At 40.2% G+C, this 27,986-nt stretch overlaps 1 protein-coding gene across 4 annotated transcripts; it reads left to right on the top strand.

Annotated features, from left to right (window-relative positions):
* Window positions 1-27,771, top strand: bcas1 (brain enriched myelin associated protein 1). 4 transcript variants are annotated; one of them, XM_007912000.2, is made up of 9 exons: window positions 12-61; window positions 6,691-7,249; window positions 13,818-13,997; window positions 14,714-14,776; window positions 16,175-16,327; window positions 17,216-17,239; window positions 20,561-20,746; window positions 23,114-23,389; window positions 24,704-27,771. In XM_007912000.2, the coding sequence occupies exons 2-9, from the start codon at window positions 6,896-6,898 to the stop codon at window positions 24,776-24,778; spliced, it is 1,311 nt and encodes a 436-aa protein (XP_007910191.2). In that variant the 5' UTR covers window positions 12-61; window positions 6,691-6,895; the 3' UTR covers window positions 24,779-27,771. The 4 variants fall into 4 exon arrangements, with proteins under 4 accessions (XP_007910201.2, XP_007910196.2, XP_007910191.2 ...); XM_007912010.2 differs by lacking the exon at window positions 14,714-14,776 and having other exon boundaries at window positions 1-61; XM_007912005.2 differs by lacking the exon at window positions 17,216-17,239 and having other exon boundaries at window positions 9-61.
* Window positions 27,772-27,986: the final 215 nt, after the last annotated feature.

The raw sequence follows: 27,986 nt of genomic DNA, 5'->3' as shown, positions 1-27,986 counted from the left end.
GAAACTCAGACTGAAATTGTTCAAAATGGGTTCCAGAATTCAATCCAGTCTAACAACGTTGGTATGTATTTATCTATTATGTTCCACAGGTAACATGTAAAGGGTGGACACTGAGTGCAAATTTGAATTGAGGTCAAAATGTCCAATATGTTATATCAATGATATTAGCTACATTCTCCAAATATGCAATTTGCAACTAACAATTTAGATAGCAAATTTAGGACAATATCACTATCTTCTTTAACTTGCTAAACTTTTCTTTTGTAATCTTTATCATCTGCCTGAAAGTACAAACCATTTTATTATCTCCACTTCTTTTGGCTGTCTCAAATACAGCTTCAATCTTTTTGGCAAGGAGATCTTCCAACGCTTGTGTGTAAAGTGACGAGCATCTCTTTTGTTCCTTTTTTTCTTTTTTGATCTTTAGTATTTTATTTCTGTTTCACCATTCTGTCTCTCTTCATTCTTTGTTTCTCCATCTCAAGATATCAGCAGATTTTGTTACCTGATCAGGAAATTGCACTTGATATCTGGAGACCTGGCATGTGTGTAATGTGATGTGAAGCCTCTCTTATGTTTCTATTTCCCAACTACAATGGATTTGCCTCAATACCCTATTGTGTGTTCCAGTAGTTTTCCATTTTGTGTTGACTTGTTATTTTTACCTGTTTTATATTGTGACGTCCATCTTTGCCTCAAATTTCTTCTCAGTCCATTGTCCGATCGTTTCTGTTTTGAAACTATTCATTTTGCACACATTATTAACCCGATTGACAAAAAGATCAGTTTTGTCTGAAAAACTGACGGTTTTAATTGTTTCTTTGCCATGAAAACAGTCTGATCACTAATCCTACACTGGATGATCTGATATTATACTGTCATTTAATTGTGGGCTAGTGTAGGTGGACAAAACAGTTGCAAAGAAATTACCTGTATATGATGAGAAGTGATATTTACTTAATATTTGATAGATAGAGAAAGTCAGTGAGGTCAAAGCACATGCAAATAACAACTGTGGAGGGAAACTTCGGAAAGTTAGTTGACTTAATTCTCAATTATGTCAAAACAGTGGTGTCAGCAATAAGCAAAGCAGAAAAGATACTCGGCTACATTTAAGAACTTGCCAACTTCTGTATGCTCTGAAACGCTGAGAAAATAGAGTAATTCTAGACCCAGGTAGAATTTTTATCATTATATGTGTGTATAATCAACCAGGAAAGTTCCCATAAAAACTGTTCATGTTCTAAGAGAGTGGTGCTGCCTTAAATCCAAATATTAGCTATGATTCATCGTGTACCTTATGATCTCCAAGGCGCGACTCTTCAATATTAAACATAGATGCACTTTCAGTTATTCACATGAAATTAAAGAATCAAATGTTTAAGTTACTGAATATCTTTAGGTTCAAACCATGGATGTAAGTCTTGTGTGGACATTTTTTGGAGTCTTAAAAAAATCAGGCCCCTTCATCCATCCGTGCTTTGTTGCCTTTTTATTCACAAAATGTCTTCGGGAAAAATGAGGCAATAAATTTTCCACAAATAAAGTAACTCATGGCTAGTAAAACAAACAAACATCTGATCACTTATTTTATTACCCTCTGTCCGGCTATAGTGCTGCTCTGGATTTGGACCAGGTCCACAGTTGTTACACAAATCAAGGCTGGTTAAAAAATCAAAGGTTTGTTCCTGACCCCTTTTGTGTTTAGATTCAAGCATTATTGCAGGCTCGCCCCAGTTCTGACATTCACTGTGAAGTTACCATCTATAAGGCTACTATAAGTCTGGCTTTGTTGGAGGAGCTTGTGTTAATTGATTTTACAACATTGGGCTTTGATATACTCACTGAACCGTATTTATTAATAAAATGAGCAGCTTGCAGAACTGCTTCTAGTTTTGTTAAGTCAACAGTAATTCAACTCTTTGAGATGAGCTGCAACATAAACTTGACACAGAAAGCGTCCTCATTTTAATGAAACTTTCCAAAGGTAAGATGATATTGTGACAGCTTAATCTGTTAATTTTCCAGCATTGACATTTCAAGCCCTTGTTCTATAACAACCCCTCCTTCCACCGCCTACACCCCCCGCCCCAGGAGGTGCCGTCCTTTGGATAGGATGTGAAATCGAGGTCCCATCTGCCTTTTCAGTGGATGTTAAAGATCTCAAGACAATCTTTAAAAAAGCAAAGGGAGTTTCTCCTGGGTCCTGGGCAGCGATAATAATAATAGTAATCTGATTTGATATAGTGCCTTATCACATCGTTGAGATATCTTCACTTAATACACTGTAAAGTGGATTAACTGTGTATTTTGTGGGCGATCGTGAAAGCCAGTTTATCACCCAGATAAAATTAATCATTCACTTCATGGCTGTTTGCGGTACATTACTGTGTTCAAATTGGTTGCTATGTACATCCACAAATACACAGCCGCTATACATTACAGTAAATCCTACAAGATGTTCTCCTGAAATGCAAGGATTATTATTATTATGATGATAGGAGTAAGGTGTTTTCTGGAACTCCCCTTCCCCCCACTTTCTCCCCCACCCAGCTTCCCCCTCTCCCTCCCCCCTCCCTTGCCCCCTTCAAAAAAGTCAAAAAGGTAGAATTGTGGCCCTGGAGAAACTGGAGTCTGGCAAGTGAGCAGAAGTAAGGAAACTTCCCCAAGGTTTCACCCTGCCGGGAATCGAACCTAGGTCTCTTGCTTGTGAGGCGGGTGCTCTAACCACTGAGCTACAGGATTCCATACAATAGTAGTAGTTCATTATAAAGCAGGAATTGCATTCCCATGGTTTGAGTTTCCCTGAAACTGAAAGTCTATCGTGTATAGCATCATTTCAACGTGAAAGACGCTATAGTATATAAATGTAAAATTGTATTATAATTTGTATTCCCCCAACAAAACGTAGACAGAGAATGTACAGCTAGAGAGTGCACAGAAGTCTGCTTCTGTCTGGATTTTAGACACTGCAGTTGGAAATATAGCATCGTGATATCCTTTGTTCAGTGATTAGACATCTCTTGTAGGTAACTTTTTGATTGTTTAGTTCTTCACATGCCACAGGAGTCACGTGATAAAACGTACCTGTTTCAGAAGCAGTATTTCTGTCTTTTACAGGTGCACACACGGAGTCAACCACAAAGGTGATTGGCAGTGAGTCTAAGAAACATCTAAGCCTTCTACTAATCAAGCTGGTTATGTTTTTTCAGCCTTAGCTTCAGAAATCAAATCGGAGAAACACAGACTCCATTCAGAATCTGTGGGTGTGTCACTGTGTACAATGAGGGCTTGCTGGCTTCGTCACTTGTTTTCTTCACATAAGCTACTAGCGTTCAACTTTGCTTTTGGAATGGGGCGTGGGGGGAGACAGAGGGGCAGGGAGGGGACATGAGAGCAAAGCTTGATCCTCTGCTCAAACTAAATTCCACAGATATGAACCTGCCTACAGAGGTCATTGAATAGGAATCAGAAGAGGGACTCTTGGCTCCTCTATGTTTCCAGGAGCATTGAGTCTAACTGTGGCACTCCTGCCACTGCCTTGGCTGAGATCAGCAAAGTCAATAGCAAAGGCGCAACCAGGCAACTAATGTGTAGAGATTGATGTGTAGGTTCCAAAGCAAATAGGAATAAATTGTCTCCATTTATTGGACAAATGGGTGAAGGAAGGAAGCAGATAAAACACTGGCTTTGTCTCACTGTTCATACAGTTTACAACCACATCAGGCAGAGCTCTTAATAACTGAGGCAACAGAGGGAGATCCGTTTAGATTAAACAACTTTTTTTTTGATCTCGTGTCTGGGCAGTAGATGAGAGAATGTGAAGCTGAACGAAGGCGAGTCGAACCAGAAACACAAAAAAAAAACATATCATGGATAACCAGTACTTCCATCCTCGAGTACATTTTTTTAAAAAAAGTTTAAAATAATGAGGAAATTATTGATTGAAAAATGACAAGTCTCATTTGTGACAGTGTTTCAGCTCCTTCCTTCCTTCCTTCCTTACTTCCTTCCTTCCTTCCTTCCTTCCATCACCCATTTGTCCAGTAAATGAAGACAGTTTTTCCCTATCTGCTTTGGAACCCAGACATTAATCTCTTTCAGTTCAGCATAAGGGGTACAACAGCTGTGCTGTTTGCCCGGTTATTTAAGAAACAAGTGGCTGCTGTGCTGTATCACAGTCGTGTTACGTTGCATATAATTGGACCTTTAGAACCACTTCATCTAAATGCTTCACTGTCCTCAGTCGCATCTGATATTTTAAACTTAGCCTTTTTTTTTACTCAGAGAGTTGCTACGATCTGGAATGCATTGCCTGAAAAGGTGGTGGAAGCAGATTTGATAGTCGCTTTCAACCACAACAACAACCTTGCATTTATATAGCGCCCCAAATAAAAGGGTAGCGTCCCAGAGCGTTGACAGTGGCGTGACCCTACCCCAAGCTGGTGGGAGGGAGGAGGTGGCCGTAGGCACGATCGGAGAGGAAGCAGCACACGAGGGACAAGCAGGAGCCAGTTGAGCGGAGGCAGCAGGTAGTGGGTTCGGGAGTAAGCAGGTTGGAGAGGTGGGGAGGTGCCAGGGTATAAAGGGATTTGTAGATGAATGTGAGGATCTTGAAATCGATCCGTTTGGTGATAGAGAGTCAGAGCACCCTGGCTAGAACTGGCGTGATGAGAGTACGGAGTTTAGTGCAGAGTTCTATGATTCTATGATTCTAGTTTTAAACTTTCAACTGAAAGCTGAGACGTTACCAGTGACAGTAAAAAAAATTTTTAAAACAGCTCCACCCTTTTCGAGAATTTCCATCAGAAGTTATCTTCTATTACCGAGATCACTGTTTACTTTAGGTACCAAGTCCAAATGATTGAGATGTTGTTGTGAACGAAAGTGCTGGCTTTAATGGTAAGTGGTGGTTTGGGGATGAAAGCTATAATTCAGTGAGTGAGAAACATTGAAACTGTACTCTCAGCGGAGATAGCATGGCCCACAGCACTTTTTTCTAACATCCCTCTAAAGTAGAAGCTCTACAAATGCAGTCACTATGATTTACAGTAAATACTGTGAAGCACTTCGAGGCATCACCATAACATGACAAAGCATTATATCAAATTCAAAGATTAAGATTATTATAAATTTCATTTGACCATTGAAAGATATTATCATAATCTTTCTAAATATGCATTCATTTATTTACCTTTTTAGATATAGATGGGATGTTCCTTTTGGCAGGGACGTACTATCTATAACAAGAACATGTGTCCGGTTACCTAATCATCATAGAAGCAGCTGTTAATACAAAGTCCTAGCAATCTTTTCACCCACATATTCTCTTACAATTCCTGCCCATGGGGGTCTGTCACATGCTGATTACTAGGAATGGCCACGTTTGTGTTGCCTTTATAATGACAATAGAACAGGAGTAGTGATTCAGTTCATAGAGCCTGTGCTGTCAGTTTATTAGAGCAAGGCAACTTTTAGTACCATTTCCCCACCTTTTCTTCCATAACCCTTAATACACTTACTTTCCAAGTATCATCTCTATCTCCCTTTTAAACATCCTGGTTGATCCTACCTTTGTGGTCTTCTTGTTTCAAAACCCTCTGTGTGAAGAAATGTTTCCTGATCTTCCAAGCACCCAAGCTCTAAATATTAAGGAGAAAATGTGAGATGTCAGTACAGTACCATTAATAGAATTAATCTTTTGAGGTCTGTCCCAGCTGTTCTGAGATGGATTTTAAGGAAAGTTTGTGGTGCAGTTACATGACTCACCGGAATTGTGCTCTGAGAGCTATGTGTTTGGCAGTTGTACAGAAAAAGGTTTCACAAAATGCTTCCTCAGAATGCACAGAACTGTATTTCCCTTTTAAAGAGAAAAGGGACATTAATCCATTCACAATGAATATGCAACTTGTGCTGTCTCTCTTTCATAGGTCAATGGTAATATGCTGTAGACTTGTACAAACAATCTTCTGCTACAGAAATTACAGCCTGGCTATAAACCCAACTGGAACTTCCTCCAAGTTAATGATAATAATATTACCTGTATTTGACATCGTGCCTTTTATGTTGGGAGGATGACTCAACACACTTCACAGCAAAATGTAGTGACTGTGTATTTTGTAGGCCAACGTGGCAGGTCATGTTTGCTTTCAACAAACAGTCACTACACTTCATGCTAAAAATCCCGCGACCAGCCTTGAGACGGTTCGTGATAAGGTGCTATATTAAATGCAAGGCTTTATTTATTACAATTTATTATAACTTCTTAATCAAGCATTGAAGCACTATCTTGTACCTACCTCATGGCATTGCTGCAATTAATTGAAATATGCACATGACCTTCACGTTTTATAAGCTTTTTTAGCCTGTTCGCTCTCTAAATCAGTGACTACAACCCTCTATTATGCTCAGCGTTCTTTAAAAACTACTAAACTGGTAGCTTACTCCTTTGAAAATGTTTACGCTGTAGTTTGGACCGTTGTTTCGTGGTATTATATGGTTGAAAATTTTTTTTCTCTAGTTCTGCTTGAAGTCTTTGAAGCAAATGATGCTCTAATCCAGGTAGATGGTAGACATAATCCAATTTAATATATCTGTGATATGTCAATCTCAAATAGATATACAGCAAATCATATTCACTGTGGTGATTGATTATTAACAGGTTCTCTGCTTATATCTTATTTGCTGTAGACACAGTAGCAGATGCTAACCAGAACACTGAGTCCTTCACATCGCACACGACAATAGAGATGAGTTCCAAATTAATGCAGATGGAAAAGGTCTCGGGAAGCCTGCCAAGAAGACTGAGACGGCTTCTAAATCTATCTTTGGCAAAGCTTTGTCTCACAATGTGCTGAAGCCTAATCATGGCAACTTGAAAGAGCCGTTGTCAGAAATGACCAACCAAAATAACACAGCGATGGACACAGCACCAGTTGATAACTGGGATCTTCGCGAAGTGTTCTCACAGAAGCAAAGCCCCATTCCGAAGCCGGAGCAGATATCCGCTGAAACATCACCTGCGGTCGAGCTCCCGAAAGGAGGGAGCCCCAAGGAGGAAGCAGTAACGCAACCGAAGCAGAAAGAAATCGGTTTCTTCGAAAAACTGTTCAAACAAGGAGATAAAGGCAAAGGAGCAGCCAAGGAAAACCAGCAGGAATCAAAGGAGACTGAAAGTCCAGATGCAGCCACTGCTGAGAGGGAAGCCACTGAAGTTCTACGCAGACTGGACAATGTCCAGCAAGTATTGGTGAGCACTGTTTAATTGTTTCTAGCGCAGTGTTTGCATATCTGTTCAAAATAACTGCAAGGAATGTTGTTATCGTTAATGTAGCACCCAGCAATGCTGGGAAGATGTTCAAATGCCAAAGGCAGGGAAGGTGACTATTTAACTAAAGAAATCTGCTGCACAAAAAGTTGGATAATTTCTTAGTTAAGTGCTTTTAACTATCAAAAGCACATTAACTAAATGCTTTGCAATCTTTATGGTCATTTTATCTTTATCTTTCTTTCCAATTTTCCTGTTGAATGTCTTATCTGACTTATCACATGTAGGATTTGTTTTCATATTTATTTTCAATGGGCAATTCGTCTTAGCAATGAGTTTTGTGAGACTAATCGAGAGGAAGTTGCAGTAATTAGCTTTTCTTTGTTGTTGATGGGCTTGGTCAATTCTGTGTAACTCTGTATAACTATGTGACAGAGACAATGATAGGAAATGTAGACAACACTGCAATGCACTGTTGTTTTTCATTCTCCTATAAAATACACAATCACTTCACTTTACAGTATATCCTGTGAAGTCCTTTGAGATGTCCTCCCGGCATGAAAGGTGCTGTATCAAATGCAATGATGATTCCTGATTCATTGTGCCAAAGGTTTAGAATCCACAACATGTAGAATTTACAATGCTATATTAAGGTCAAATTAAAGGCAATGTACTGTTTTTTTAAAAGTCCTAACACAAGAACATTCAAATTGGATAGAGCTGTTGGTGTATTGTTTCTTCAATAGACAATCAAGCTTCATTGCATTTTATTTCTATGAATAATGGCAAAAATGTTCCACAGTATGTTCTACAGTACCTCAATCAGCAAGTATCTAATCATTATGTGATATGGAAACTATATTCATTCCAATAAAACTGGTCAGTTGTATACACAGTATTGAGTCTGATCTGCACCAAAGGAGGTTATCATCAAACAGGATCTTACAGTGAATCTGAGGCTTATAATTTTGATTTAATGGAAGAACACCTAAGAGAAGTGAATTAAGAGTTTGCTATAGTGCAGAATGTAGTTTATACTTGTAGTGTAAAATCGATATGACCTAAAGGTCTAACTGTGATATCTGTACCAATACCTTGCTGTACAGTGAGTGAGTGTTCATGGATGCTGGGATATGGCTTTGATGTGGTTCACCCAATGTTATGTAGCCTACTAAAACTCACGGTGGACTCGCACATCAAGAATTGCCATTTGGGTAAAGCAATAGAAGCAGCCAGTGCCTAGCAAAAGAGTTGGAGTTTATGTGCGTATGTGTTTGTCTTCTCAGTATTGTTATTGGAGACATAGAAAATCCAGATAAGACTTTAAACATTATCTCAGCAGTAAACTCGTGACCTCATTCAGCTGGTGCGCTGCATTAATAACACAAATAAAATTATGTGTGTGTTTTTACAGTGCTCAGCCCTTGATTGACCTATCCTTTACATCAATTTAATCAGTACCGGGTGCCCTGTTGTTTTCATCTTGTAAGTGGCTCTGTTATATCCTAAGCTGCCGGCGCTGTTTGCATTGCTGGGAGAGTTCCACAACAGCAGGCAAACAACTACGCGCGCACATACACTGAGAAAAGGTGGAGAGAGATCCTCAGTCAGGAAACCACTGCCTGACCTGCTGATCCTAGCAACAGCTGGGAAAATTGGTGACCTGGGGAGTAAAGTTTGTGTTGCACATTAATGCAATAGAGTAAATTCTCCATTAAATTGGATTAAATTCCATAAAGTATTGCAACTCGGGACAACAAATTAGTATGAAGTCAAAGAGGATTCAAACCTGTAGCTATCGCACTTTGCTATAGGGTGGTGACCCACTATATTACTGCTTCCATGAATTATTAGTCCACGTTCTTAATTGCTGTTCAAATATGCTCCACCAAAAACAACAGTCCAGCCATGTTACACGTCATTAAAAAAACACAATCATGAACAAATGTCGGCTCAAATGGCAAAGACACTGGCAATGTAGAACTCAGCAATTCTTCATGTAGTGTGGGCAAGGCAATGAGAATTGTCATGCTATTCGAGTGAGGGTAACAGGGAGATACTGAATTTGGTTTCTGGCCTGTCCAGAAGAAACTCAAAAGATCCGTACAGCAGCGTGCATTAATCTAAGATCACCCTGCTTTTTGAAGTGAAGTTTATAGATGTGAGACTGAGCGTGTTATGCTCAGCACTGAACCGAGCTGTCGGGAATGGAACGAAGCGACACAAAGCCACGATTTAGAGGCTGCAAGTCTCTACTCTGGCCCGGATCCAAGGTGATTTCCAGTGAAAGATCAAGATCATGCCATCACTCGCCACCTGTTTTATTTTAGTACAGTAAGGAAATGCAAGAATACAGAAACAATAGTCAGCATCTACTCTATTGCCTTGCAGCAGAAATTGTGTTACTTTTAAAAATGAAGAATTATTAGAGGTGTAAAATGACTTGCATCATACATTTATGAGAATTAATATAGTCCGATTATGGAAATTGATATTAAACATATTAAATATAAGCATTCTGAGACTGATGAAGGCTGTCATATAAATGCAAGTTGTTGTTAAAAACACCAATGTGCTGGTGTTGTTGTAGCTGTTAACACGGTTGATGGGCTAATCCAGTTTACCTGGGCCGATTGCAGGTTCATTGTGAAAACTGTGTGTGTGTGAATCTATATTTATAAATATATTTATTTACAGTCATTACATTTTATAGTATGCCCCGTGAAGCGCTTTGAAACGGCCTCCTGATGTGAAAGGCGCAACAGAAAAATGGAAGGACCACCATAATCTTGTCATTGTCAACAGTGAAAGCAGATTACTCCCATTTATACTGCCCTCGCCCAGGGTGTAGTCTCGTTCTCCAGTAGAGGATGTGCCTTTGTGAAATTGTTGGACGGAAGCCAGCAAGGGGATGGAAAGGATGCAAACACAAAGTTGATAACCAGTGTTTATTTACTATTTAAGCAATTTATCTCTAAAAGCGGTCAGATAAGCTGAGAGATCGGCTATGTTCTAAACCAGTGAGCACCGTAGATTGCAAATTCCTAACATTCATTATTCATCAAGATTTTGCATTGAATTAAATTGAATCTACCCCATCATATTCCATCAGCAAACTTGCTGCATTGGAGCTGCATTGCCCTGCAGGTATGGGTTTGAACTGTAGAATCCAGTGGGGTTTGCATTGGCACGTTAGTAACCCATTTTTAAAAAAAATAAATTTAGTATTTCAGTGATTCCCCGGAGATTGGTTACCTTCTGGTAACCAATCAAAGAAAATTAGGAAAGGAGGTGTTAACTATTTGGAGTTGATTTATATAATTCATTAAGTCAGACCAGAAGATGTTCTGTGTTGCTCTTGTTCTGACATTCTCTATTATACGTCAAAAGTGCTTTCAAAACATCTGCTTATGGTGACACAAATTCCTCATTATCCCGCTCCTGTTAGTGTGTTGCAGTAACAATGAGCGATCTGTGGAAACACAGCTATGCTGTTTACTCCAAGTCAAACACTGCGTTGGTTTATACCAAGTGGCCAGGAAACAATGATTGCACTTCTTACTGTTGTCTTTGAACAATTTGTTTTTCTTCTCGGAGCCGAACTGAAAGTGTTCTGTTTGAGATTCCTCATGACCAGTGAACGCTGAGATCACTTTTATTCAATGGATTGGAAAATAAAATCATTGTTTATGTAATGCACAAATGTGTTCTGTCTATACGAACTCACCACAAAGAACACCCCCGGAGTGCATGCATAATGTACTCTGTTTGTCCAGCTTGTAAGTATTCAATTTTTTTTGCTGCGGATTTCTTTTTTTGCCAATTTTCTCCCCTTCACGGACTCTTGCTGGAACGTAGTTTCATGAGTGGCCTCTGGTACCAATCTCTTAGTGACTATTCTTCAAGTGCAAGCCTACACAGTGAGTAACGGTTGGCCATTCAGTTGTGGAAAGCGTCACTGACAAGCCTGATTGTAGTCTCGCTCAATGTCAGGGCACAAGTAACATCTCAGTAGCCATCACCAGATAGCAATCGAGTACGGGAATCCTGGATGATTTTTTCCCCCCCTTCACCCAGCTCAGATGCATTGAGGCCAATTGCAACATCCCGACTGAGATTAGCCAACTCATTGCAGACCAGGAATCGATCAAGGAACCTCAAGGCTAAGAAGTATCTTGACGTACAGAGAGACATACCGTGAGCTTGAAGGAAACTGGAGTGTCTCCATTATGGGCAGGTATCTCTTTACTGATGGGACTAACTTGGCTCTCTCATTCTGAAGCGTTGAGGTGTTGCTACAAAATTCTAGCTAAGTGGCACTTAGAACCTCAATTCACTGCAAAGATGCTCATTTGATTTTTTTAAAATTTGCTATTATCCACTACCACGCTATGGAGTTTGGATACTAAAAATCTGAAGCTTTACAAATTTCAGTGAATAAACTAACCCTTTTTTAAAAAATACCTTCATTGGTCTTTTAATGAGACATCAATACTCTGCCTTCTGGTTGCATCTTACAGAATCTGTCAGTCGTGAGGTGAAATAATTTTTATTGATGTGCATTAAGGACAATACAACTGTGTCATGAAATGTTTGTCGTTGTCCGGCTTTAAGGTCGGTTCAGAGAAATTGCTGGATGATAGTTTCCATTTGATAAAGATTTGCTCTCTCTGGTATCTAAAGTGCTGGTTCCAGAATTATCACTGATTATTGTAGATTAGTATCCCTGATTCGTATTCTTAAAAGCATCATGTTATGAAATCCTGTAGCTCAGTGGTTAGAGCACTCGCCTCGCAAGCTAGAGGACCTGGGTTCGATTCCGGGCAGGGCGAAACGTTGGGAAAGTTTCCTTACTCCACACGTCTCTGTTGACCAAGCCGTATGTAGGAACCCGGTTGTTAGTCAATTGGTAGATCGCTTTTCCAGAGGTAATTCCTTCAAAAAAAATAATAACAAATTGGTCACTCAATCCACAACTGTTTGGCTGCCGCGTTTCGCCCACAAAAAGTACAGTCAATTCACTTTATAGTATATTCTGTAAAGCGCTTTGAGCCATCTCAAAGACGTGATAAGGCACTATATCAAATGCAGGGATTGTCATTATTATTATGTACTTTTATTTTTTGCATCAACTGTATCGGAAAAATGACATAGTTTTCAAATCACTTGCTCGATGCCCTGCTGAGTTTTATTTTAAAAAAAGCTCTGCCGTTCTTTCTGCTGAAATGAACGGCATTCAATTGTCAGCATAAAATCACCTTGTTTCATGTCTTTAGTTTGTAGAAATGTTGGCGTTGAAATTGTGTTTTCCAGTGAAACGTTCGAATCACTCTCTAAAGAATAATAATAATACTTGCATTTGATATAGCGCCTTAACACGTTGCTGAGGGATCTCAAAGTGCTTCACAGGATATATTGTAAAGTGAATTGACTGTGTATTTTGTGGGTGAAACGCAGCAGTCAATTACGCACAGCAGATTGAGTCAGTATTCAGATCAAGTTATTATTTCAGAATGATTTTATGTACAATTCATAGACAGTTTTCGAATAAGAACTTCTTGTGTTTATTTTTTCTCTCCTGAATTGACTTCATAACTATGTCTTATTGCAGACTATTTCAACCCTACGCTCCTGTGAGTTTGGTTTTATAATGTCGTATGTAAGGCAGAGCAATGAAATCAAACTCCTTGCTACTAACCATAAAGATCCAGTCAGTCTCAGATTCTGCCAATAATTTCTAGTTAATTAAATTATCTATAGTAATAATAATCCTTGCATTTGATATAGTACCTTATTAACATCGTTGAAACATCTCAAAGTGCTTCACAGGATTTATTGTAAAGTGTAATGACTGTATTTTGTAAGCAAATGTGTCAGGAAATTTGTGCATAGCGATAGCTCACAAACAGCCATGAAGTGAATGATGAATTTTATCCGGAGAACACTGTTGGCCAGACTTTGGGAGAAACCCCCTTTCTCTGTTCGAACAGTGACATGGAATCTTTAACATCTAACGAAACAAGCAGACCAATCCAATGCACTGCATTGGAGTTGTGGCGTGAATTATGAGCTCAAAGTCCTGACATGGGGCCTGAACCCACAATCTTTGGACTCTGATGTGATAATGCTGCCAACTGAGCCAGGCTGACACCTGGACTGGGGTTACAGGTGACCTTACCATATTCAGGTTAGGGTAGGTTTGTTAAGAGTTCCTCCAGCTGAGAACTATCCAATGAAACCACCGACTTTGGTCATGTTTCTCCCACAGCCAAATAGTCCAACAGCATTCTCTATTCCAGGTTAACACAAGGCAATCAGCCACTTATGCAAGGTACTGGATGACCACACTTATCTTAGGAACCTTGAGGGGAGTAAGAGAAGAAACTAGGACCGAGATCCTGCCGAATCATCCCGCATTTAAAACTTTTAAAAACATTTAAAAACAAAAAGTTTTCAGAATGAACCTTAGTGAACGCCAAATTGTTTCTAAGTCTACTTTCCGCCAGAAATCATTCTGCGTAAGTCATGTGCTGGACTTTGTGTATTTTAGAATGAAGGCGACAAGGATAGTATAAGGCCATCGCATGTTGACAACGCATCTCAAAGCCCTGTGTTTGCCGATTCTTCTGTTACTGAGAACCCGAACGAGTCTGAGGATAAAAGAGACAAGGGTGCGAACGCAGAGACTTTCGCAGAAGAGAACCCCGTCATGAATTTCTTCAAAACTCTCGTAAGTGATGTTCAGGGGTAAGTGAATGTTGACGTGTATTTTTATATATATATATGTATATATACAGATCCAGCAATCAAGAGGGCTCAGTATGGAGTTCATCACATTTCCGCAGATGGATAAGAAGAATGTTCAGGAATGTAAAGCCCGGTTCTTCAACGAAACTGCGAACAAAAACGCAAAGCACTGTATGCATCTGTTTGTCTTCAACCACGAGGTTGTCGGGGGTGGGGGTGGTGGGGTGGTGGGCACAGCTTCTACTCTTTGATAAGCTGCAGGGGAGACCCCGCTACAACTCGCTTGTTGGCATTCCGTAAAATTCCAACCCGTGTTACAAGCGAGGCCGCAAAACAGCCAACGCTGGTCAGTGTCATTTCACAGTCTAACCTACGAGCGCCATTCTAGCGCTAATAGGATTTTCATGCGTTGACCTCACAAAATACCGAGGTGCGTTACCTCTCGCCTTGCAAGCGGGGACAAGCGCTGCATTCAAGGGCGTAACAGCCGGGGAGTTGCCTTGCGTCTGGTTGCAAATCGATGCGGTGGAATGATCGTCAAAGCGAATTGTTCAAATAAACAGTAATTCCAATCAATGCCTCTGATTCCAATCAACGTCTGAAATTCCAATCAACTCGTGAAATTCCAAACGAGGCGTTTCAGGCCAATCGCCAACCACAAGAATTGAAACAAAAACCACGCTGTAATTTTCCTTGTAGGTATCCCCTACAAAATCCCCTTCCAAAATAGAACTCGAGCCACAGCATGCAGGAGAGGAAGAGGTAAGTGTTCGATCTTATTAAAACGTTTTTCTCCCCCTGCGGCCTTGCAATTAATGGTAATCCTTGCATCCGATGCAGTGCCTTAGCACGTCGCCATGACTCAAAGTGCTTCACAGGGATTGCTCTAAAGTGCAGCAGCGACTCGATGGGCAAAACAGTCAGCCTCCCACCACCACAACCACCTCCAGCCAAGGGGATCGAGCCAAGTACCGGCTTCCAGGGTTGCCTCAACGGATGCTGGAAGGTGCCTGGGAGTGAGTGGTCCATTATTCCTGCTGCAGCGTTCAAACTGCATGGATAAGTATTTGTCATACAGTGCATTGTCTAGGAAACTTGCCTAATGTTTCGACCTGCCTGGGAATTGAACCCTGGTCCTCTCGCTTGCGAGGCAAGTGTTCCAACCAATAAGCTACAGGAAGTTTTTCTCAATAGCAGTTAGAAAAGCAGGATTAACACAGGTTTGACCAGTGAAGCATTTATTTTCTCAAAACAAGTGGCAAAAGATGAATTTCCCTGAGTTGGCAGTCCCCATCATGCAGACCTCTAGAAACGCAGAGAATATTTCAAAGATGTGATTTGCGTATTGTGCATTTGTAAAATGGAATGGGGTTCTTTTGCCCTAAGATGCCTGATGGTTTATGTAACTTTGCCAGAAAAAGAAGTTCTACATTTTAATTGAAATGTACTTGAGAAAATCTTTAATGTAAAGAAAGAAAAGTTGAAAAAGAGTAAGCTTTCTGTTTGTCACTAGATATCGCTGGAGTGAGGGTTAAATACTACAGTAGAGAACATTGGCCCATAAATACACACTGGAGAACATTGGCCCATCGCTACCCTTTATAGTAAATCTTGTGAAGCGCTTTGAGATGTTTTGATGATGTGATAAGGCTCTAGATCAAATGCAATGACTATTGTTTGTCGTACTTCCAAATCACGTTGCAGTGTATTGTGTTACAGAAAGCAATATTGCATGTTTTAATGTTGCACCTCAACACACTGTTAAGCAGGGATCTGGTGATGTTCTGTGTGCTTTCCAGGGGCTGTGTTCACTTGTGCGTCTGTAAAACATTTGCACCACCATCAGTACAAATGTTTGTCTTGATGCAAGCCTGCAAGACAATGTGAAAAAGTGGTAACAAATTAAATCATAAATCATAGTAAACCCCAAAATGTTAAACTCAATTTAATGTTATCCAATTGATTTTATAACAATTACACTACAACAGGAGAGATTTGTTTTGTAGATGAATTTAGTAGAGAACATTGTTCGGTACAGAAAGTATACCTTGAGGAAGGTTTAATTTTATCGGCAGGTACAATCTACCGCCGTGGTTAGTCTCGCACCGGCAAATATTACAGTGAGTAATGGCTGCCTCTTTTATTCTGGATGGCGTAAAGATAAAATCAAATGGAGAAACCAAAGAAGGGGCAACGAAAGCTTCTGAACCAACACAACCAGAACTTCAACAAGAAGTACCAGAGTCCCAAGCAAAGCCCAAACCAGTGAAGGAGCCGTCACAAAATCCATTTGGGAAGCTGTTTAAATCAAAGGTCGGTAACAATTCTGTAATCTCGTTATGTTCCACAAGATTGGTTTCATTGATGATTGTCCCTCATCAGCTGTTGTTACTGTCAACAACATTCTCACAAATTACAAAGTATATTGTTTTTCTGTAATATGCAGAACATGAAATAAATTCCAATGTCAATGATGGGCAAATCACTTGATCCACTTATGAATTCTGGTTAAGCTGAATTTACGCATCTTGTGTGTGTGGGTGTGTATGAATACCTGTGTGTCTGTGTGTGTATGTGTGCCTGTGTGTGTGTGTGTGTGTGTTTGCGGGTGTGCCCAACAGTCTTCCATCTAGTTTTCAAATCCAAATACTGCCAGAGTTGCCTCCATTAAGGAAATGCTAAAAAGCAGTAATAAATCATTCAGGTTTCATTTATTATAATAAACATTGGCTGAGGTGTGTTGAAAGGCAGTAATACATGGGTTTGAGAAGACATTAATAAACTACTCAATCTTTTCAGTTTCTTTAAAGTATTGCCAGCTCATCGCGTACGTCATCTTAAAATGCTTACTTAAAATGTATACAGGTAATTGTGAAGCTCCCTCTGATGGCTATGTAAGTAAAGACATCAGCCAATGCAGCACCAAGACACACACATACAGTACATACACACACACCATCAGAAGATTACTAAATGTAACATTCACTTAACTACATGACCTGAAGTTAAACCGGTGCAAGTTGGTCTTTCTTTATAAACAAGTTGCGGAAAATTTGGAGTCAACATTACTCACCAAACCAGTTGTACGCTTGTCTAGGTTCAAAAGTTAACTGCACTTTGTGGGGGGGGGGGGGGGGGTTTCAGCAGTGAGAAGTTTCAGTGAACGATTGATTAATCTTTGGTCTGTCTCTGTTCCCTCAGGCTGCCAAGGAAGCACCCCAGAATGTAAGTTAGAGCAATGCAATGGCAAGAAATACATTTACATTTCCCGTGCTACCAAGTTCAAACTAGGATTAGTCAATCACTCAACAGCGTTAACAAAAATCATAGGGAAATCTAGGCCGAGACCACCCTACAACAGGGCCAGAATGTATTGTGGCAGATAGCTTCCAAAGGTGGTAGAGATTCGACAATCATAGGCGGGTGTAAAACACAACAGAAATAGATTGCATTGGAACAGAATTCCTGCAGGTCAGGGTGACATGCCAGAAGACATAACCCTGTTTGTGAGTCCAAGCAATTATTGAGAAATTCATTTGGAAACGCCAAATTTTAGATCCCGATTTGACCTCAACTTCTCAAAGGCAGCGTTTCAATCACCTTAGAGGAATCTTCACCCAGGTCTGAAAAGCTGATTTTTAGGAATTCTTTTCCAGACTGTGGCGAGTATGTGGAACACACTTGCAGAGGCCGTGGTTGAAGCAAAAAGCATCAGTACATTAAAGAAGAGAGAGAAGGGTATAGTGAAATTAGAGGGGAGACTAGGGAGGGGGTTTAGGATTGGTAGCTGCTCGTGGAGTCTAGTGATTGTCAGAGGGCAACTGTACTCCAGTATGAGTGAAAATGTACTCCAGTGAAGTGTAGTATCTCCACAGGTTGCAATTGGCAAAACATTAGTTCTGCCAGTCTTATCGCTACAGTATTTCGAATGGGTATTGACGTGAAACCTTAACTCATTTTCCTCCCTGCATGGATGCTACCTGACCTGCTGCATGTTCCCAGAACCTTCTGTGTTTATACCAGATTTCCAGCATCTGCAGTACTTTGCCCTTTGCTACAGTATTTTGTTGGGGATGGGATTAATATTGCCAGAGGTCTAAAGAACACTTGTTAGGACAGCTACGAAACATGTATCTTTGACAATGTTGACTCGAGAAAAATTATACAATGTCATTGATTTTCAGTAAATCCTTACATTTGATATAGCGAATGTCGATAAAATTTGCATTCTACAAGGAAAGCGTTGCATTCCTTCCTCTGAAAAATGTCACAAACATTTGAGTCAGCCCACAAACCACTTAGAAGAATGGAGCCTCAGGCGTAAGCAAATTGGTACTCTACATACCAGATCATCAGATTTACATTGCAAAGGAGACTTGTTCTTGAGATTGTTCATTATTTCCTCTGCATTAGCAATATAATGCGATTGCAATAATGTCAAATGGCCATAAGGAGAGCCAAGTACTTTGTCCCACTAGTGCTATGCACTTTGAGGCTTCTCTGTTGATTTATGAGGTCTATTTTTCAGCGCATTTATAGATGCCTATCTTTTTACAGAACCTGTAATTAGCAGAAATATCCAGAGTCCAAATAATTTGCATGGAATCAAATTATTTTCCAATATTTAGTTCCTGGGACAGATTCTGTGTTCATTTGCATTGTAGAAAGCTATTTGCATAACTGCAGCTTTACTGAGAATAAAGTGCAGGCAGATTTTTGGCAGGGAATCATGGCATTGCACTGCTTGTTGCTGGTAGCAGGTTGGAAGTCTCAGACTTTTGTGCAAGTTTTATTTTAGTTAGTTCTTTCAGCAGAATGCTATCAACACACGGAAGGGATCTTCTATTTAATTTCCTACAAAACTTTGTTTCGCCCACAAAATATGCAGTCAATTCAGTTTACAGTGCATTCCGTGAAGTGGTTTGAGACGTCTCAATGATGTGATAAGGCATTATATCAAATGTAAGAATTATTATTATTTCATCAAATGCCTGAATAACAATCACTCCTAAACTGGTTTATAGTTTCCCAGCCAGCAATCTGAAATCATTTTCTGAGGATAGAACTCCTTCAAGGATCCCTCCTGAATTACTAGCGACTGCTTTGAACTTTGTTGTGGCTTTGTGAATGAAATGATTTTTTTCAATAGGATTGTCCTGGGAACTAAATACAAAAGGAGGGTTTTACATACTAACTGCAAGTAATCCAGTCTGAAGCTTGAATTTTCCCAGAAATTGTAGGTTTTTTTTCAACAGCAATCATTTCTGTACTAAGACAGTTTTAGAAGACATTCGATGCAAGTCATACTTTTATGCAATATACGTTGTTGTTCACAGTGGTTGTGCGTCTGTGGGGAATATTTGAGGATCTGCAGCGCTGTTCATGAGGCAGTGCCATTGTATGAATGGCCAAGCCTTTTTTCTAAGAAGAGGAGGCTGTAAAACAGCTCAGACGAGCTCACAGCTGTGTAGCAGTCGGAATTACCACTAGATTTCCAGTCAAACAATGGCACAGATTTTAAATAACATTTGCCCTTCATGACCTTGGCTTAATTTTGTAGCTGCTTCGTTTGTGAGTGCTTGTTAATTTTATTGCCTGTTAAATTACAAAAATTTCCCAAGTTGGGACATCGGCAGAGCAAATAAATGACGTTATCACAATTCGTATTCACCGACAATTAGTCTTATGTCCACATGATCCAATGCTGCTCAATAAATTATATTAAAAAAAACTTGATTCACGAGAAAGAAATCCCTGAAAGGGTGGTGAAAGCAGATTCAATAATAACTTTCAAAAGAGAATTGAATATTTACTTGAAAAGAAAACAATTGCAAGACTACGGAGAAAGATTGGGGGAGTGGGACAGATTGGACAGCTCTTTCAAAGCGCTGGCACAGGCACGATGGGCCAAATGGCTTCCTTCTGTGCTGTCGGATTCTATGAGTCCATCATTCTATGGGTTCACTGATCTTGGCTGCGCAGCAGTAAGGCACTGTAAGGGATTTAATGGCTTTGGGCAACGACTTGAAAGTGCGTCTGTGTATATTTGTCAGGTAAAGGCAGCATCAGGCTGCTCTGTGATGCCCGTACAGTTGACTAACCCCTGACACTTGCAATCTGGGCTCAACCGCGAAAACTTGGACACGCTTGAAAGTACTGCAGAGCAGCCAAGCACCATGGAACCATTCCCCAGTGAAGGTTACACTGCCTTAAGAACAGGAGTAGGGGGAAGTGAAGGGGAGGAAAATGACGCAACAAAGTGAAATGTCAAGAGGCTGAATTTGACTCCTTTCCAAAGCTGCGCGCCATATAGTTCCAAAAACCTATCGCGAATAAATTCTGCTTGCTCTTTCCAAAAGTAGACGTAAATGACTCATGGCGTGAAATAGAACCCAGCAGTCAGCAGAGATACAGGAAATCCAGCAATGCCGTTGTTGATTCCTCCCGAGGATTAAACGTGTTAACTGCAGCGACGGCTCATTTTGGCACCTTTTTACCGCATGTTCTGCCTTTGGTGTCTAAACGTACGCTTTATTCATCAACCAGGTCGAGCAACAGAACATTGGCACGACAGTGAACTCTGAAACATCGGCAACGCTGCCACACCCACAAATAGAGACATCAAAACGGGAAATGGGCCCTGGACCTGATGAGAAAGCCAAGCCCCAGAGATGTGAGGAAGAGGAAGTCAAACCAGCCAAGAAAGGCTTCCTGCATTTCTTCAAACACATGGTAAATGTGTATTTTTAGGGGGGGGATGTGGAGTTGTGTCTTTTCTCCAGTGGTGGATTGTTTCAGATTTACTCATCGCTTGGCACCAGGCACTCTCTTTTTGTTGAAGTCAAGACAAATGGAATCTTCACTCATGAGAAAACAGTCGCTCGGACTGTAATTAGGGGGAAACGTCAATCCTTTACAGGAATAAAGACTTATTTGTACACAGAACTCTTAAAGTAGGGTAACAATTCGGAGCGCTTCACAGGATGGCTTTGGATGCCAAATGATGGAGAGATAGCCATAGGCACGTTCCAAAAGGTAGAATTTGAGGTGAGATTTAAAAGACAGGAAAGAGATGGGGAGAGGCGGAGTGGAACAACAGAACACAAAGACTAAGACAGCAGGAGGTTAAAAAACAATGAAGGACCGGATGTTAAAAAAAATGTTAAAAAAAACAGTAAATCTGTATCTTCGGTTGCATTTTCTTGCATTGTAGAATGTGAAAGTCTTTGACGGAAATCACAAGATCTTTCTGCTACTCGCTGGATATCAAATATACAGAACTGAAAGAATGTGAACAACTGACATTTTTGTAGGTTGAAAATTATTTTTAAAAATTCTCTGATGCGCTCTGTATCCACAGTCATTTGTCAAATGAAGTTCAGCTGAAAAGTTGCAGAAAAGTCCTTTTTTTCCTTCAGATTCATAAGGCTTTATGAATACTGGCCATCGACAGTGTGTTGTATCTTTATTTTAATTATCCCGGTCATGCGAAAATTGCCTTCAGTATTTTTTGGGGAAATGCTTATTTTCTTTTGAAAAGCAGCATTGATTAAATGTGTGGTGGTTCTGAGTAGTCAATCAATTACAGATAACTGCTTTTATTCCATTACAACCATCCGTTGTCGATTGAGTCGAATGGAACTATTATTGTCCAAGGTCACATCATCTCACATGTGGTTCATATTAAACCATGTCCCAGTTTAGACAAGTACTTTCCATCACTGATGTAAATACAATTGTCCAATTTAGTTTGTGCTGGGCACCATTATAATTAGGCAGTATAGAGGGTTGCATTTATCGTAAAACAGTCTGTAACTATGCAACAAAAATGATGGATTTTGTTGAGAGAAATATTTAAAAAAGGGTTAATTTAATCTTTAAGATTGTCTCCGCTATTCTCCAAAAGCCTGTAAAAAAGAACATTTTTTTTTCAAAATTGCAGAGCAAATCACTCTTGCTGAACTGTGTTTACCAAATGCTGAAAATAGCAATCTTTTCAATAGAAGGGGAAATCCAGTCATAAAGATTTAACAGAAAGATAGCTAATGCAGACCGACTTGTGTCATAAAGCGACTCGATATAGTGTTAAGTGTATTTATAGTGGGGTCTATACGTACATTGTGCAGTCCTACACGGTGCATGACAGTAGTATCTAGGATCAGGGCCTGATTTTGCTGGACTGAAATCCACATTGACATTTAATATTAATCAGGGGAAGGTGTGTTACTCTGTTTTACCACAGTCAATATTCATCTTTCAGGTGTAGGGGAAACTGAATGCGTACACAAGGCCTGGGCTATCTCAGATGTTCACAATGTGCAGCAGACATGTATAAATTCTGCATCGTGGAGTCTACAAAAAGATCACCATTGATAGTGATGAGCTTTGGACTCATTCGGTCTGGATCAGAATCCATAATGTGGATTTTCAATTGCAAAGAGCTAAAAGCATTCAATAGGCATTAATCCTATTGTACGATTTGATAATGCAACATGCTGGTGCACATGCTGTGTTATTCTGGATATTTAATTTAAGAAACCAACAAATATTTCTGACTCCAAAGCATCAAATGAATCAGCTGCAAAGTTGATCTAAATTGCTATGGCAGGCGGTACAGACACATTATATTAGAACAATATCCCAGTATAATCGAGGATACGGCTATCCTTTTCTTCACTGTGTCCTTATCCTGGACTATCCATCAGTAAGGTATGCTCAGGAGCTTTCTTTTTCTTTAAATTGGAGAACTTTTTGGGGGGCTTCTCTTACCTTAATGGCAATTTCAGGACAGACACCAGGAAGTTTTTATTTACCCAGAGAGCAATTAATGACTGGAACAGGTGTCCAGGAAGGGTGGCAGAGGTCAATGCAGTGATGATGAGAGAACAATATTGGTGGATATTGTGGTTAAGAATGAGGTTAAATGGAAGGATGAGATCTTTATCCAAACCAATCTGGTGGGGAAAATTATATATAGCTGCTCAGTAAGTATTCAGTACAGTTTAATTTATATGGGGAAACTGAACATTATTATTCTAAATCGCAGTGAAAAATTTCCATGCTGCTCTTTACATTTGAACCACATTCATCGCCTTTCAGGATTCAGATGCCACAGATGGCCCTGGAGATAAATCCCCAACCTCTGCCTCAGGAGACACTGCAAAGAAAGGCAAGGACAATCAAGGGCAGAGAAAGTCCTCAGCAGAGAGCAGTCAAGAACAGCAGAAAACAATGTCCATGGAAGTCCTTCCTCCTGCCCAGCAACAAAATGCCATTTTAGTGCCCACACAGAATGGCGAGGAAGTCAAACCCAAGGAAGCTTCTGAGAAGAAACTGGATAAGAGGCATTCGTTTGGCGGGTTCCTAAAAACACTGGTACGTTAGAGGAGGCCACAGCAGATGAGTAACTCAGGTCTTTCCAAAATAATAATCGTGATGATGATAATAATCCTTACATTTGGTATGGTGCCATTCCTCACACCTTTTGGTCATCCCGTGTCTTGAAGCACTTCACATGATTTACCGCAAAGTGGAAGTGGAATAATGTGTATTTTGTAGGCGAATGTGACAGCTGACTTCTGCACTGCAATGTTCCACGAACAGCCATGAAGTAAATAATCAGTTTTATCTGGGGGAACGTTGCCTTTAGCAGAGTGTTTGGCAAAACGTGATGCGCTTTGCCATGGTTTCAAACTGTGTTGCCAACTATCCAAAGGTGACTTCTAACCCTGAACCAGAAGTAAAGGAATAAAAAAATAGTTTATTCATCAGGAAACTAAAAGAATCTTTGCCACAGTTAATTTCCTCCAAAATGCTTGTTTTCCTTTGAACCAAGCCAAATATTCTGCATAGTTTGCGCGTGGTCCATTGAGACTGAATACAATGGGACAGGATTAACTTCAGGTGTGGTATTATTGATTTAGCTACTCATTCTTCCACTGCATTGTGTACAGAGGTATTTGAAAAAGAGCAATACGGCTAGAAAGAGGTGGGAATAAAGGGAAAACATGAAGTCTGTTCAATTAAAACAATCCTTGTATTTGATACAGCGCTTTGCAACAACAACAGATTATATTTGCCTTTCATGTCAGGAGGACGTCCCAAGACGCTGGACAGTCAGGGATTTAGACCCGAGCAGGGGTTGGGATCAGAAGGGGTGGAGAGCAGGGAGGGTAGGGATAGGAGGGAAGACATCTCAAAGCGATACAAGGGAATTACTGTAAAATGTCGATATTTGTAGACAAAAGCATCAGCCACTTTGCATTCAGGAATGGGAAGGAGGAGTGTATGTTAAACTTCAAAACGTTCTTAAACTTCAAAACAAAACGGTCGGCAAGCTAAGGTGAAACATCAGAACTCTTTTACTGTCCTTTTAGGTAGCGTTTGTGGGAGAGGGAAATTTGGCAAAACTGATGCAATAAAAACTACCTGAATGCTGACATTCTTCTGTGTAATTACTGAAAGGCAATTGAGCTTTGACGAGTGATGCAGAGCGAAAACTGGTCCTGCAACATTTATGAGGTTAGAATGTGCAGCAATAAATAAATAACTAGAAATGGAAACAGAAATTTTGAGAGAAGAACGAGGTAGGCTGGCAGCCAACTATAAGAGGTCTGAAGTCGTGTGAAAACTGAAGAAACTGCTGGTGTGATTGTTAACTGTCCTCACTGTTTGCTTTCTGCTTTGCAGGGTGGAAAGAAGACAGCAGATGTTGGAGTGCAAACAGATCCTGTTTCAATCTATCCTGCGGGGAAGGCAAAGTGACACCACTCTCTCTGTTCAGGAAAGCTTGGCAACTTGCTTGCCTATTTCATGAAACCACATAGTCTAGACAGCTGATTGGCCCCTCTCACATCTCTCAGTGCTCAGAACATGCCCGAAACAAATATTCTGCTCAGTACACTTTTCTTTATATATATATATATACATAATATATATAAAAAAAAGCTTCAGTTCAATAGAATACAAATTTCAGAACTCTTTAGAGGAACATCTGGTAGGTTTAGAATCTGCATGACCTCTGATACATGTACCATTGGAGAATGCATGCCTTCACTAAATGAGTCTATAGTGTTGGAAGAAATCTCTCCCCCACTCGCTCACCCCCACCATTCACATGTGTCATACAAGATATCACACAGCCGTCAATGTAGTCCAACACAGTAGCACTTTTTTTTTCGGTGGGGGTTGGGCGGGGGTTTAAATGACACCAAAACCATGCCAGGGAACCTGCAGCGTTTATTGTTTTAGCTGCAACTCATTTCAGAGTAAATTATCATCTATTACGCACACTATTTTACAGGCTCCTTTTCTTGTAATGTGTCAACATCGATGAAAGCAGGGAAACTGCCAGTGATACATTCTCTGAGCTGAGGTGCGCGCTAGTGAGATGAGGGTAGTGCGTGGGGTGGTGCGAGCGAGGGGGCAGTGTCCCGGGGTGGGGGGGGGGGGGGCTGTCCTATTGCCTCTTCAGTTCTCCTGGCTCTCTAATCACCGTACTCTGTAAAAACAAAAGAAGACGCATTGTTAGTGTGAATTAAAAGGTGCTCACAAATCATTGCTGCAGGAATACTTTACTGCTGTTACTCCCTGAGCTTAACTAGGACTGATAGTGGCTGATGCTTTATGGAACACAGGTACATAACATCTCTTGTTCCATCTATTGTTCACCGTTGGAATCGTATCTCAAAATTTCCCAGCTTTTTGATCATCCCATCATCGAAGATGTATACAATAGTCTCTGGCTGGCAGGGTGTGTGCTTTTCAGCAAGCTTGTCTTTTCCCAATCATTTGCCCTCTTCTCCCTAGCTCCCCAATAGGTACCTGAGCTGTCAGGTATGTTGGAGCTTTGCCTGAAGGGAGGGAACCCAACCTCATTGTTATACATGTTACTCATTCTGAATAAACAACGCAAGGCTTTATAACCTCCGCCCTTAAATTCATCTCTACTATGTGGACGTGGCTTTTGTCAAGCAGATGGCTCCTGTTTGCATCAGCTGCTGCTCACTGGGTCATTAAATACCACCTTCACTCATTGGTTACTGTTTGTGCCAATTGACACACATTAGTTGCTTTAATGCTAAGTTTTCCCTTCTCCTGCAAAAAGGAGTTATACAAACAGAAGTACATGTGTGCATGTGACTGCCAGGAAGGTGGAAGGTAAACTAGTTGGACCTTGGTCTTTTTTCGTCTAGCATTTCTTATGTTCTCATGTACATGTTCTGGAAAAAAACACTAAGATCCTTTTTTGTTAGACACTTTCGACCTTCTCCAGTCGATTAATTTCACAAGGTCCGAATGACCTGTCCACATGACTCACTGCGGGAGCCACCTCCTACATAGCTCTCCTCATGCTCTGGATATGGGTAAGACTCCGCACACCTCAAACAGCTACTCCTTCCTCCCCAAAGGTGCCTGAGCCACAGATCGCTGGCAAAACCAACCCAAGGCTTTGAGATGTTCCTTATATGTGAATGGAGTGATATAAATGTCTGTGTTATTTGTGTTGGCTCCTTCTTTCTCCATAATGTAAAGCTGGAATTTACACTCCATCACTACAGCACGTTTATACTACAGCACCTAATTGACTGTCCAAACAGCATACCTTTGAGCGACAGAAGGAACAGATTATGGTATTGTCGAATGGTATTGTCACTCCCGACGGGGCATGTACAAATTGTACGATGGAGTGGGTGGGGGTTGGTGAAATAGGTAACAAAACACCAAAACTATCCAAACTGCAGCACTGCGTATTACGGTGCTATCTCTGTCCACCAGGGAGCATCAGAACCTCAATTTAAGAGAGGAAGAAAAAGTTTGCAAATCATTTCTTTTTGGCATTTTTAGTGCATTTTAGTGGTAACTTTTAAACAGGTCTAAAGCATTTTAACTGTTGAGCATCAGCATGATAGATGGAGGAAGCACTGTTTCCTTTGTTTCCTTCTCTGAATTTGTCTCTTGTATCTTAAATATGTCAATATCGAACCGCTGCATGTATTTGTTGCTAACATTTCACTGCCTTTTAGAAGTTAATTTTATAATTCAAATGAGGTCAGAAATTAAAGATTCACAAGATACCTGGACTAAGATGCTTCAGTTTTTCTCTTTCAAAAATAGTCATATATATATTATATCTTCTATATTTAATAAAACAATATATTAAATTCGAAAAGCTGAGTGCATGAGTTCTGCAGGCTGACAATTGGTAAAAATCTTCAGCTTTTAATCGCAAGAAGGAACTCATCTATTCCAGCAATAATATAAATGTTTCATAAATTATCCCGTCTGAAAGAAAACACACCCAATTCTTATAAATCGTTGTCAGTTCTTTCTAAGTGGTTTCTAATGTGGGTGTTGTCTCTCAGAGCATGTACTTTTTCTGATGCATCTTCAGTACAGTTTAGTGCTATTTGAAACAATTAAAATTGTTTTTGTTTGCACAAAATTCTGTTTGTGTTTTGTTATTTTACCAACGCTTATTTTCATCCGCCAACGTTTCCAGTTCTTTCAGTTTTGCTTGAAGCCCTGTAGAATAATATCCTATGAAATGTGCAGGCATTGACATCAGCCATTTTTAGCCACAGTCGTTATGTCCCTCTAAGGGGCGTGTATTTTAATTAGAGGAAGAGTAGTAGGCCATTCAGTTCCTCGAGCCTGTTCTGCCATTCTATTAGATCATGACTGATCCGGACCTGAACTCCAACTAACTTGTAATTTCATATATGATGAACTCCAATTAAACTGTAATTTTATATAAACATTGTATGTTTAATCCTTTTATTCCTCGTCCAACTCTGCCTTTCCTTTGAAGACTCATGCCAAGTACAGTTCCACAGGTGCTGACTTCCCTCCTAAATGCCTCACTCCAAATGCACGTTCTTTATCTGCGGATTTAGTCAGTGAGTGTCACAAAGCAATTCAAGCCCAATCATGACATTCAGGAGGGTGAACCCTCATCTAATTTGTTTTCCTC

The sequence above is a fragment of the Callorhinchus milii genome, unplaced genomic scaffold, assembly GCF_018977255.1.
Source record: "Callorhinchus milii isolate IMCB2004 unplaced genomic scaffold, IMCB_Cmil_1.0 Scaffold18, whole genome shotgun sequence".
Lineage (NCBI taxonomy): Eukaryota > Metazoa > Chordata > Chondrichthyes > Chimaeriformes > Callorhinchidae > Callorhinchus > Callorhinchus milii.
The sequence above is the reverse complement of the archived record's forward strand: the minus strand, read 5'-3'. Positions and strand labels throughout refer to the sequence as shown.

Coding starts and splice junctions, on each gene's coding strand:
- bcas1 (XM_007912000.2), top strand. CDS start 6,896: ATGACCAACCAAAATAACACAGCGATGGACACAGCACCAGTTGATAAC. Junction 14,777..16,174: donor AGCATGCAGGAGAGGAAGAG/GTAAGTGTTCGA, acceptor GATGGCGTAAAG/ATAAAATCAAATGGAGAAAC. Junction 23,390..24,703: donor GCGGGTTCCTAAAAACACTG/GTACGTTAGAGG, acceptor TCTGCTTTGCAG/GGTGGAAAGAAGACAGCAGA.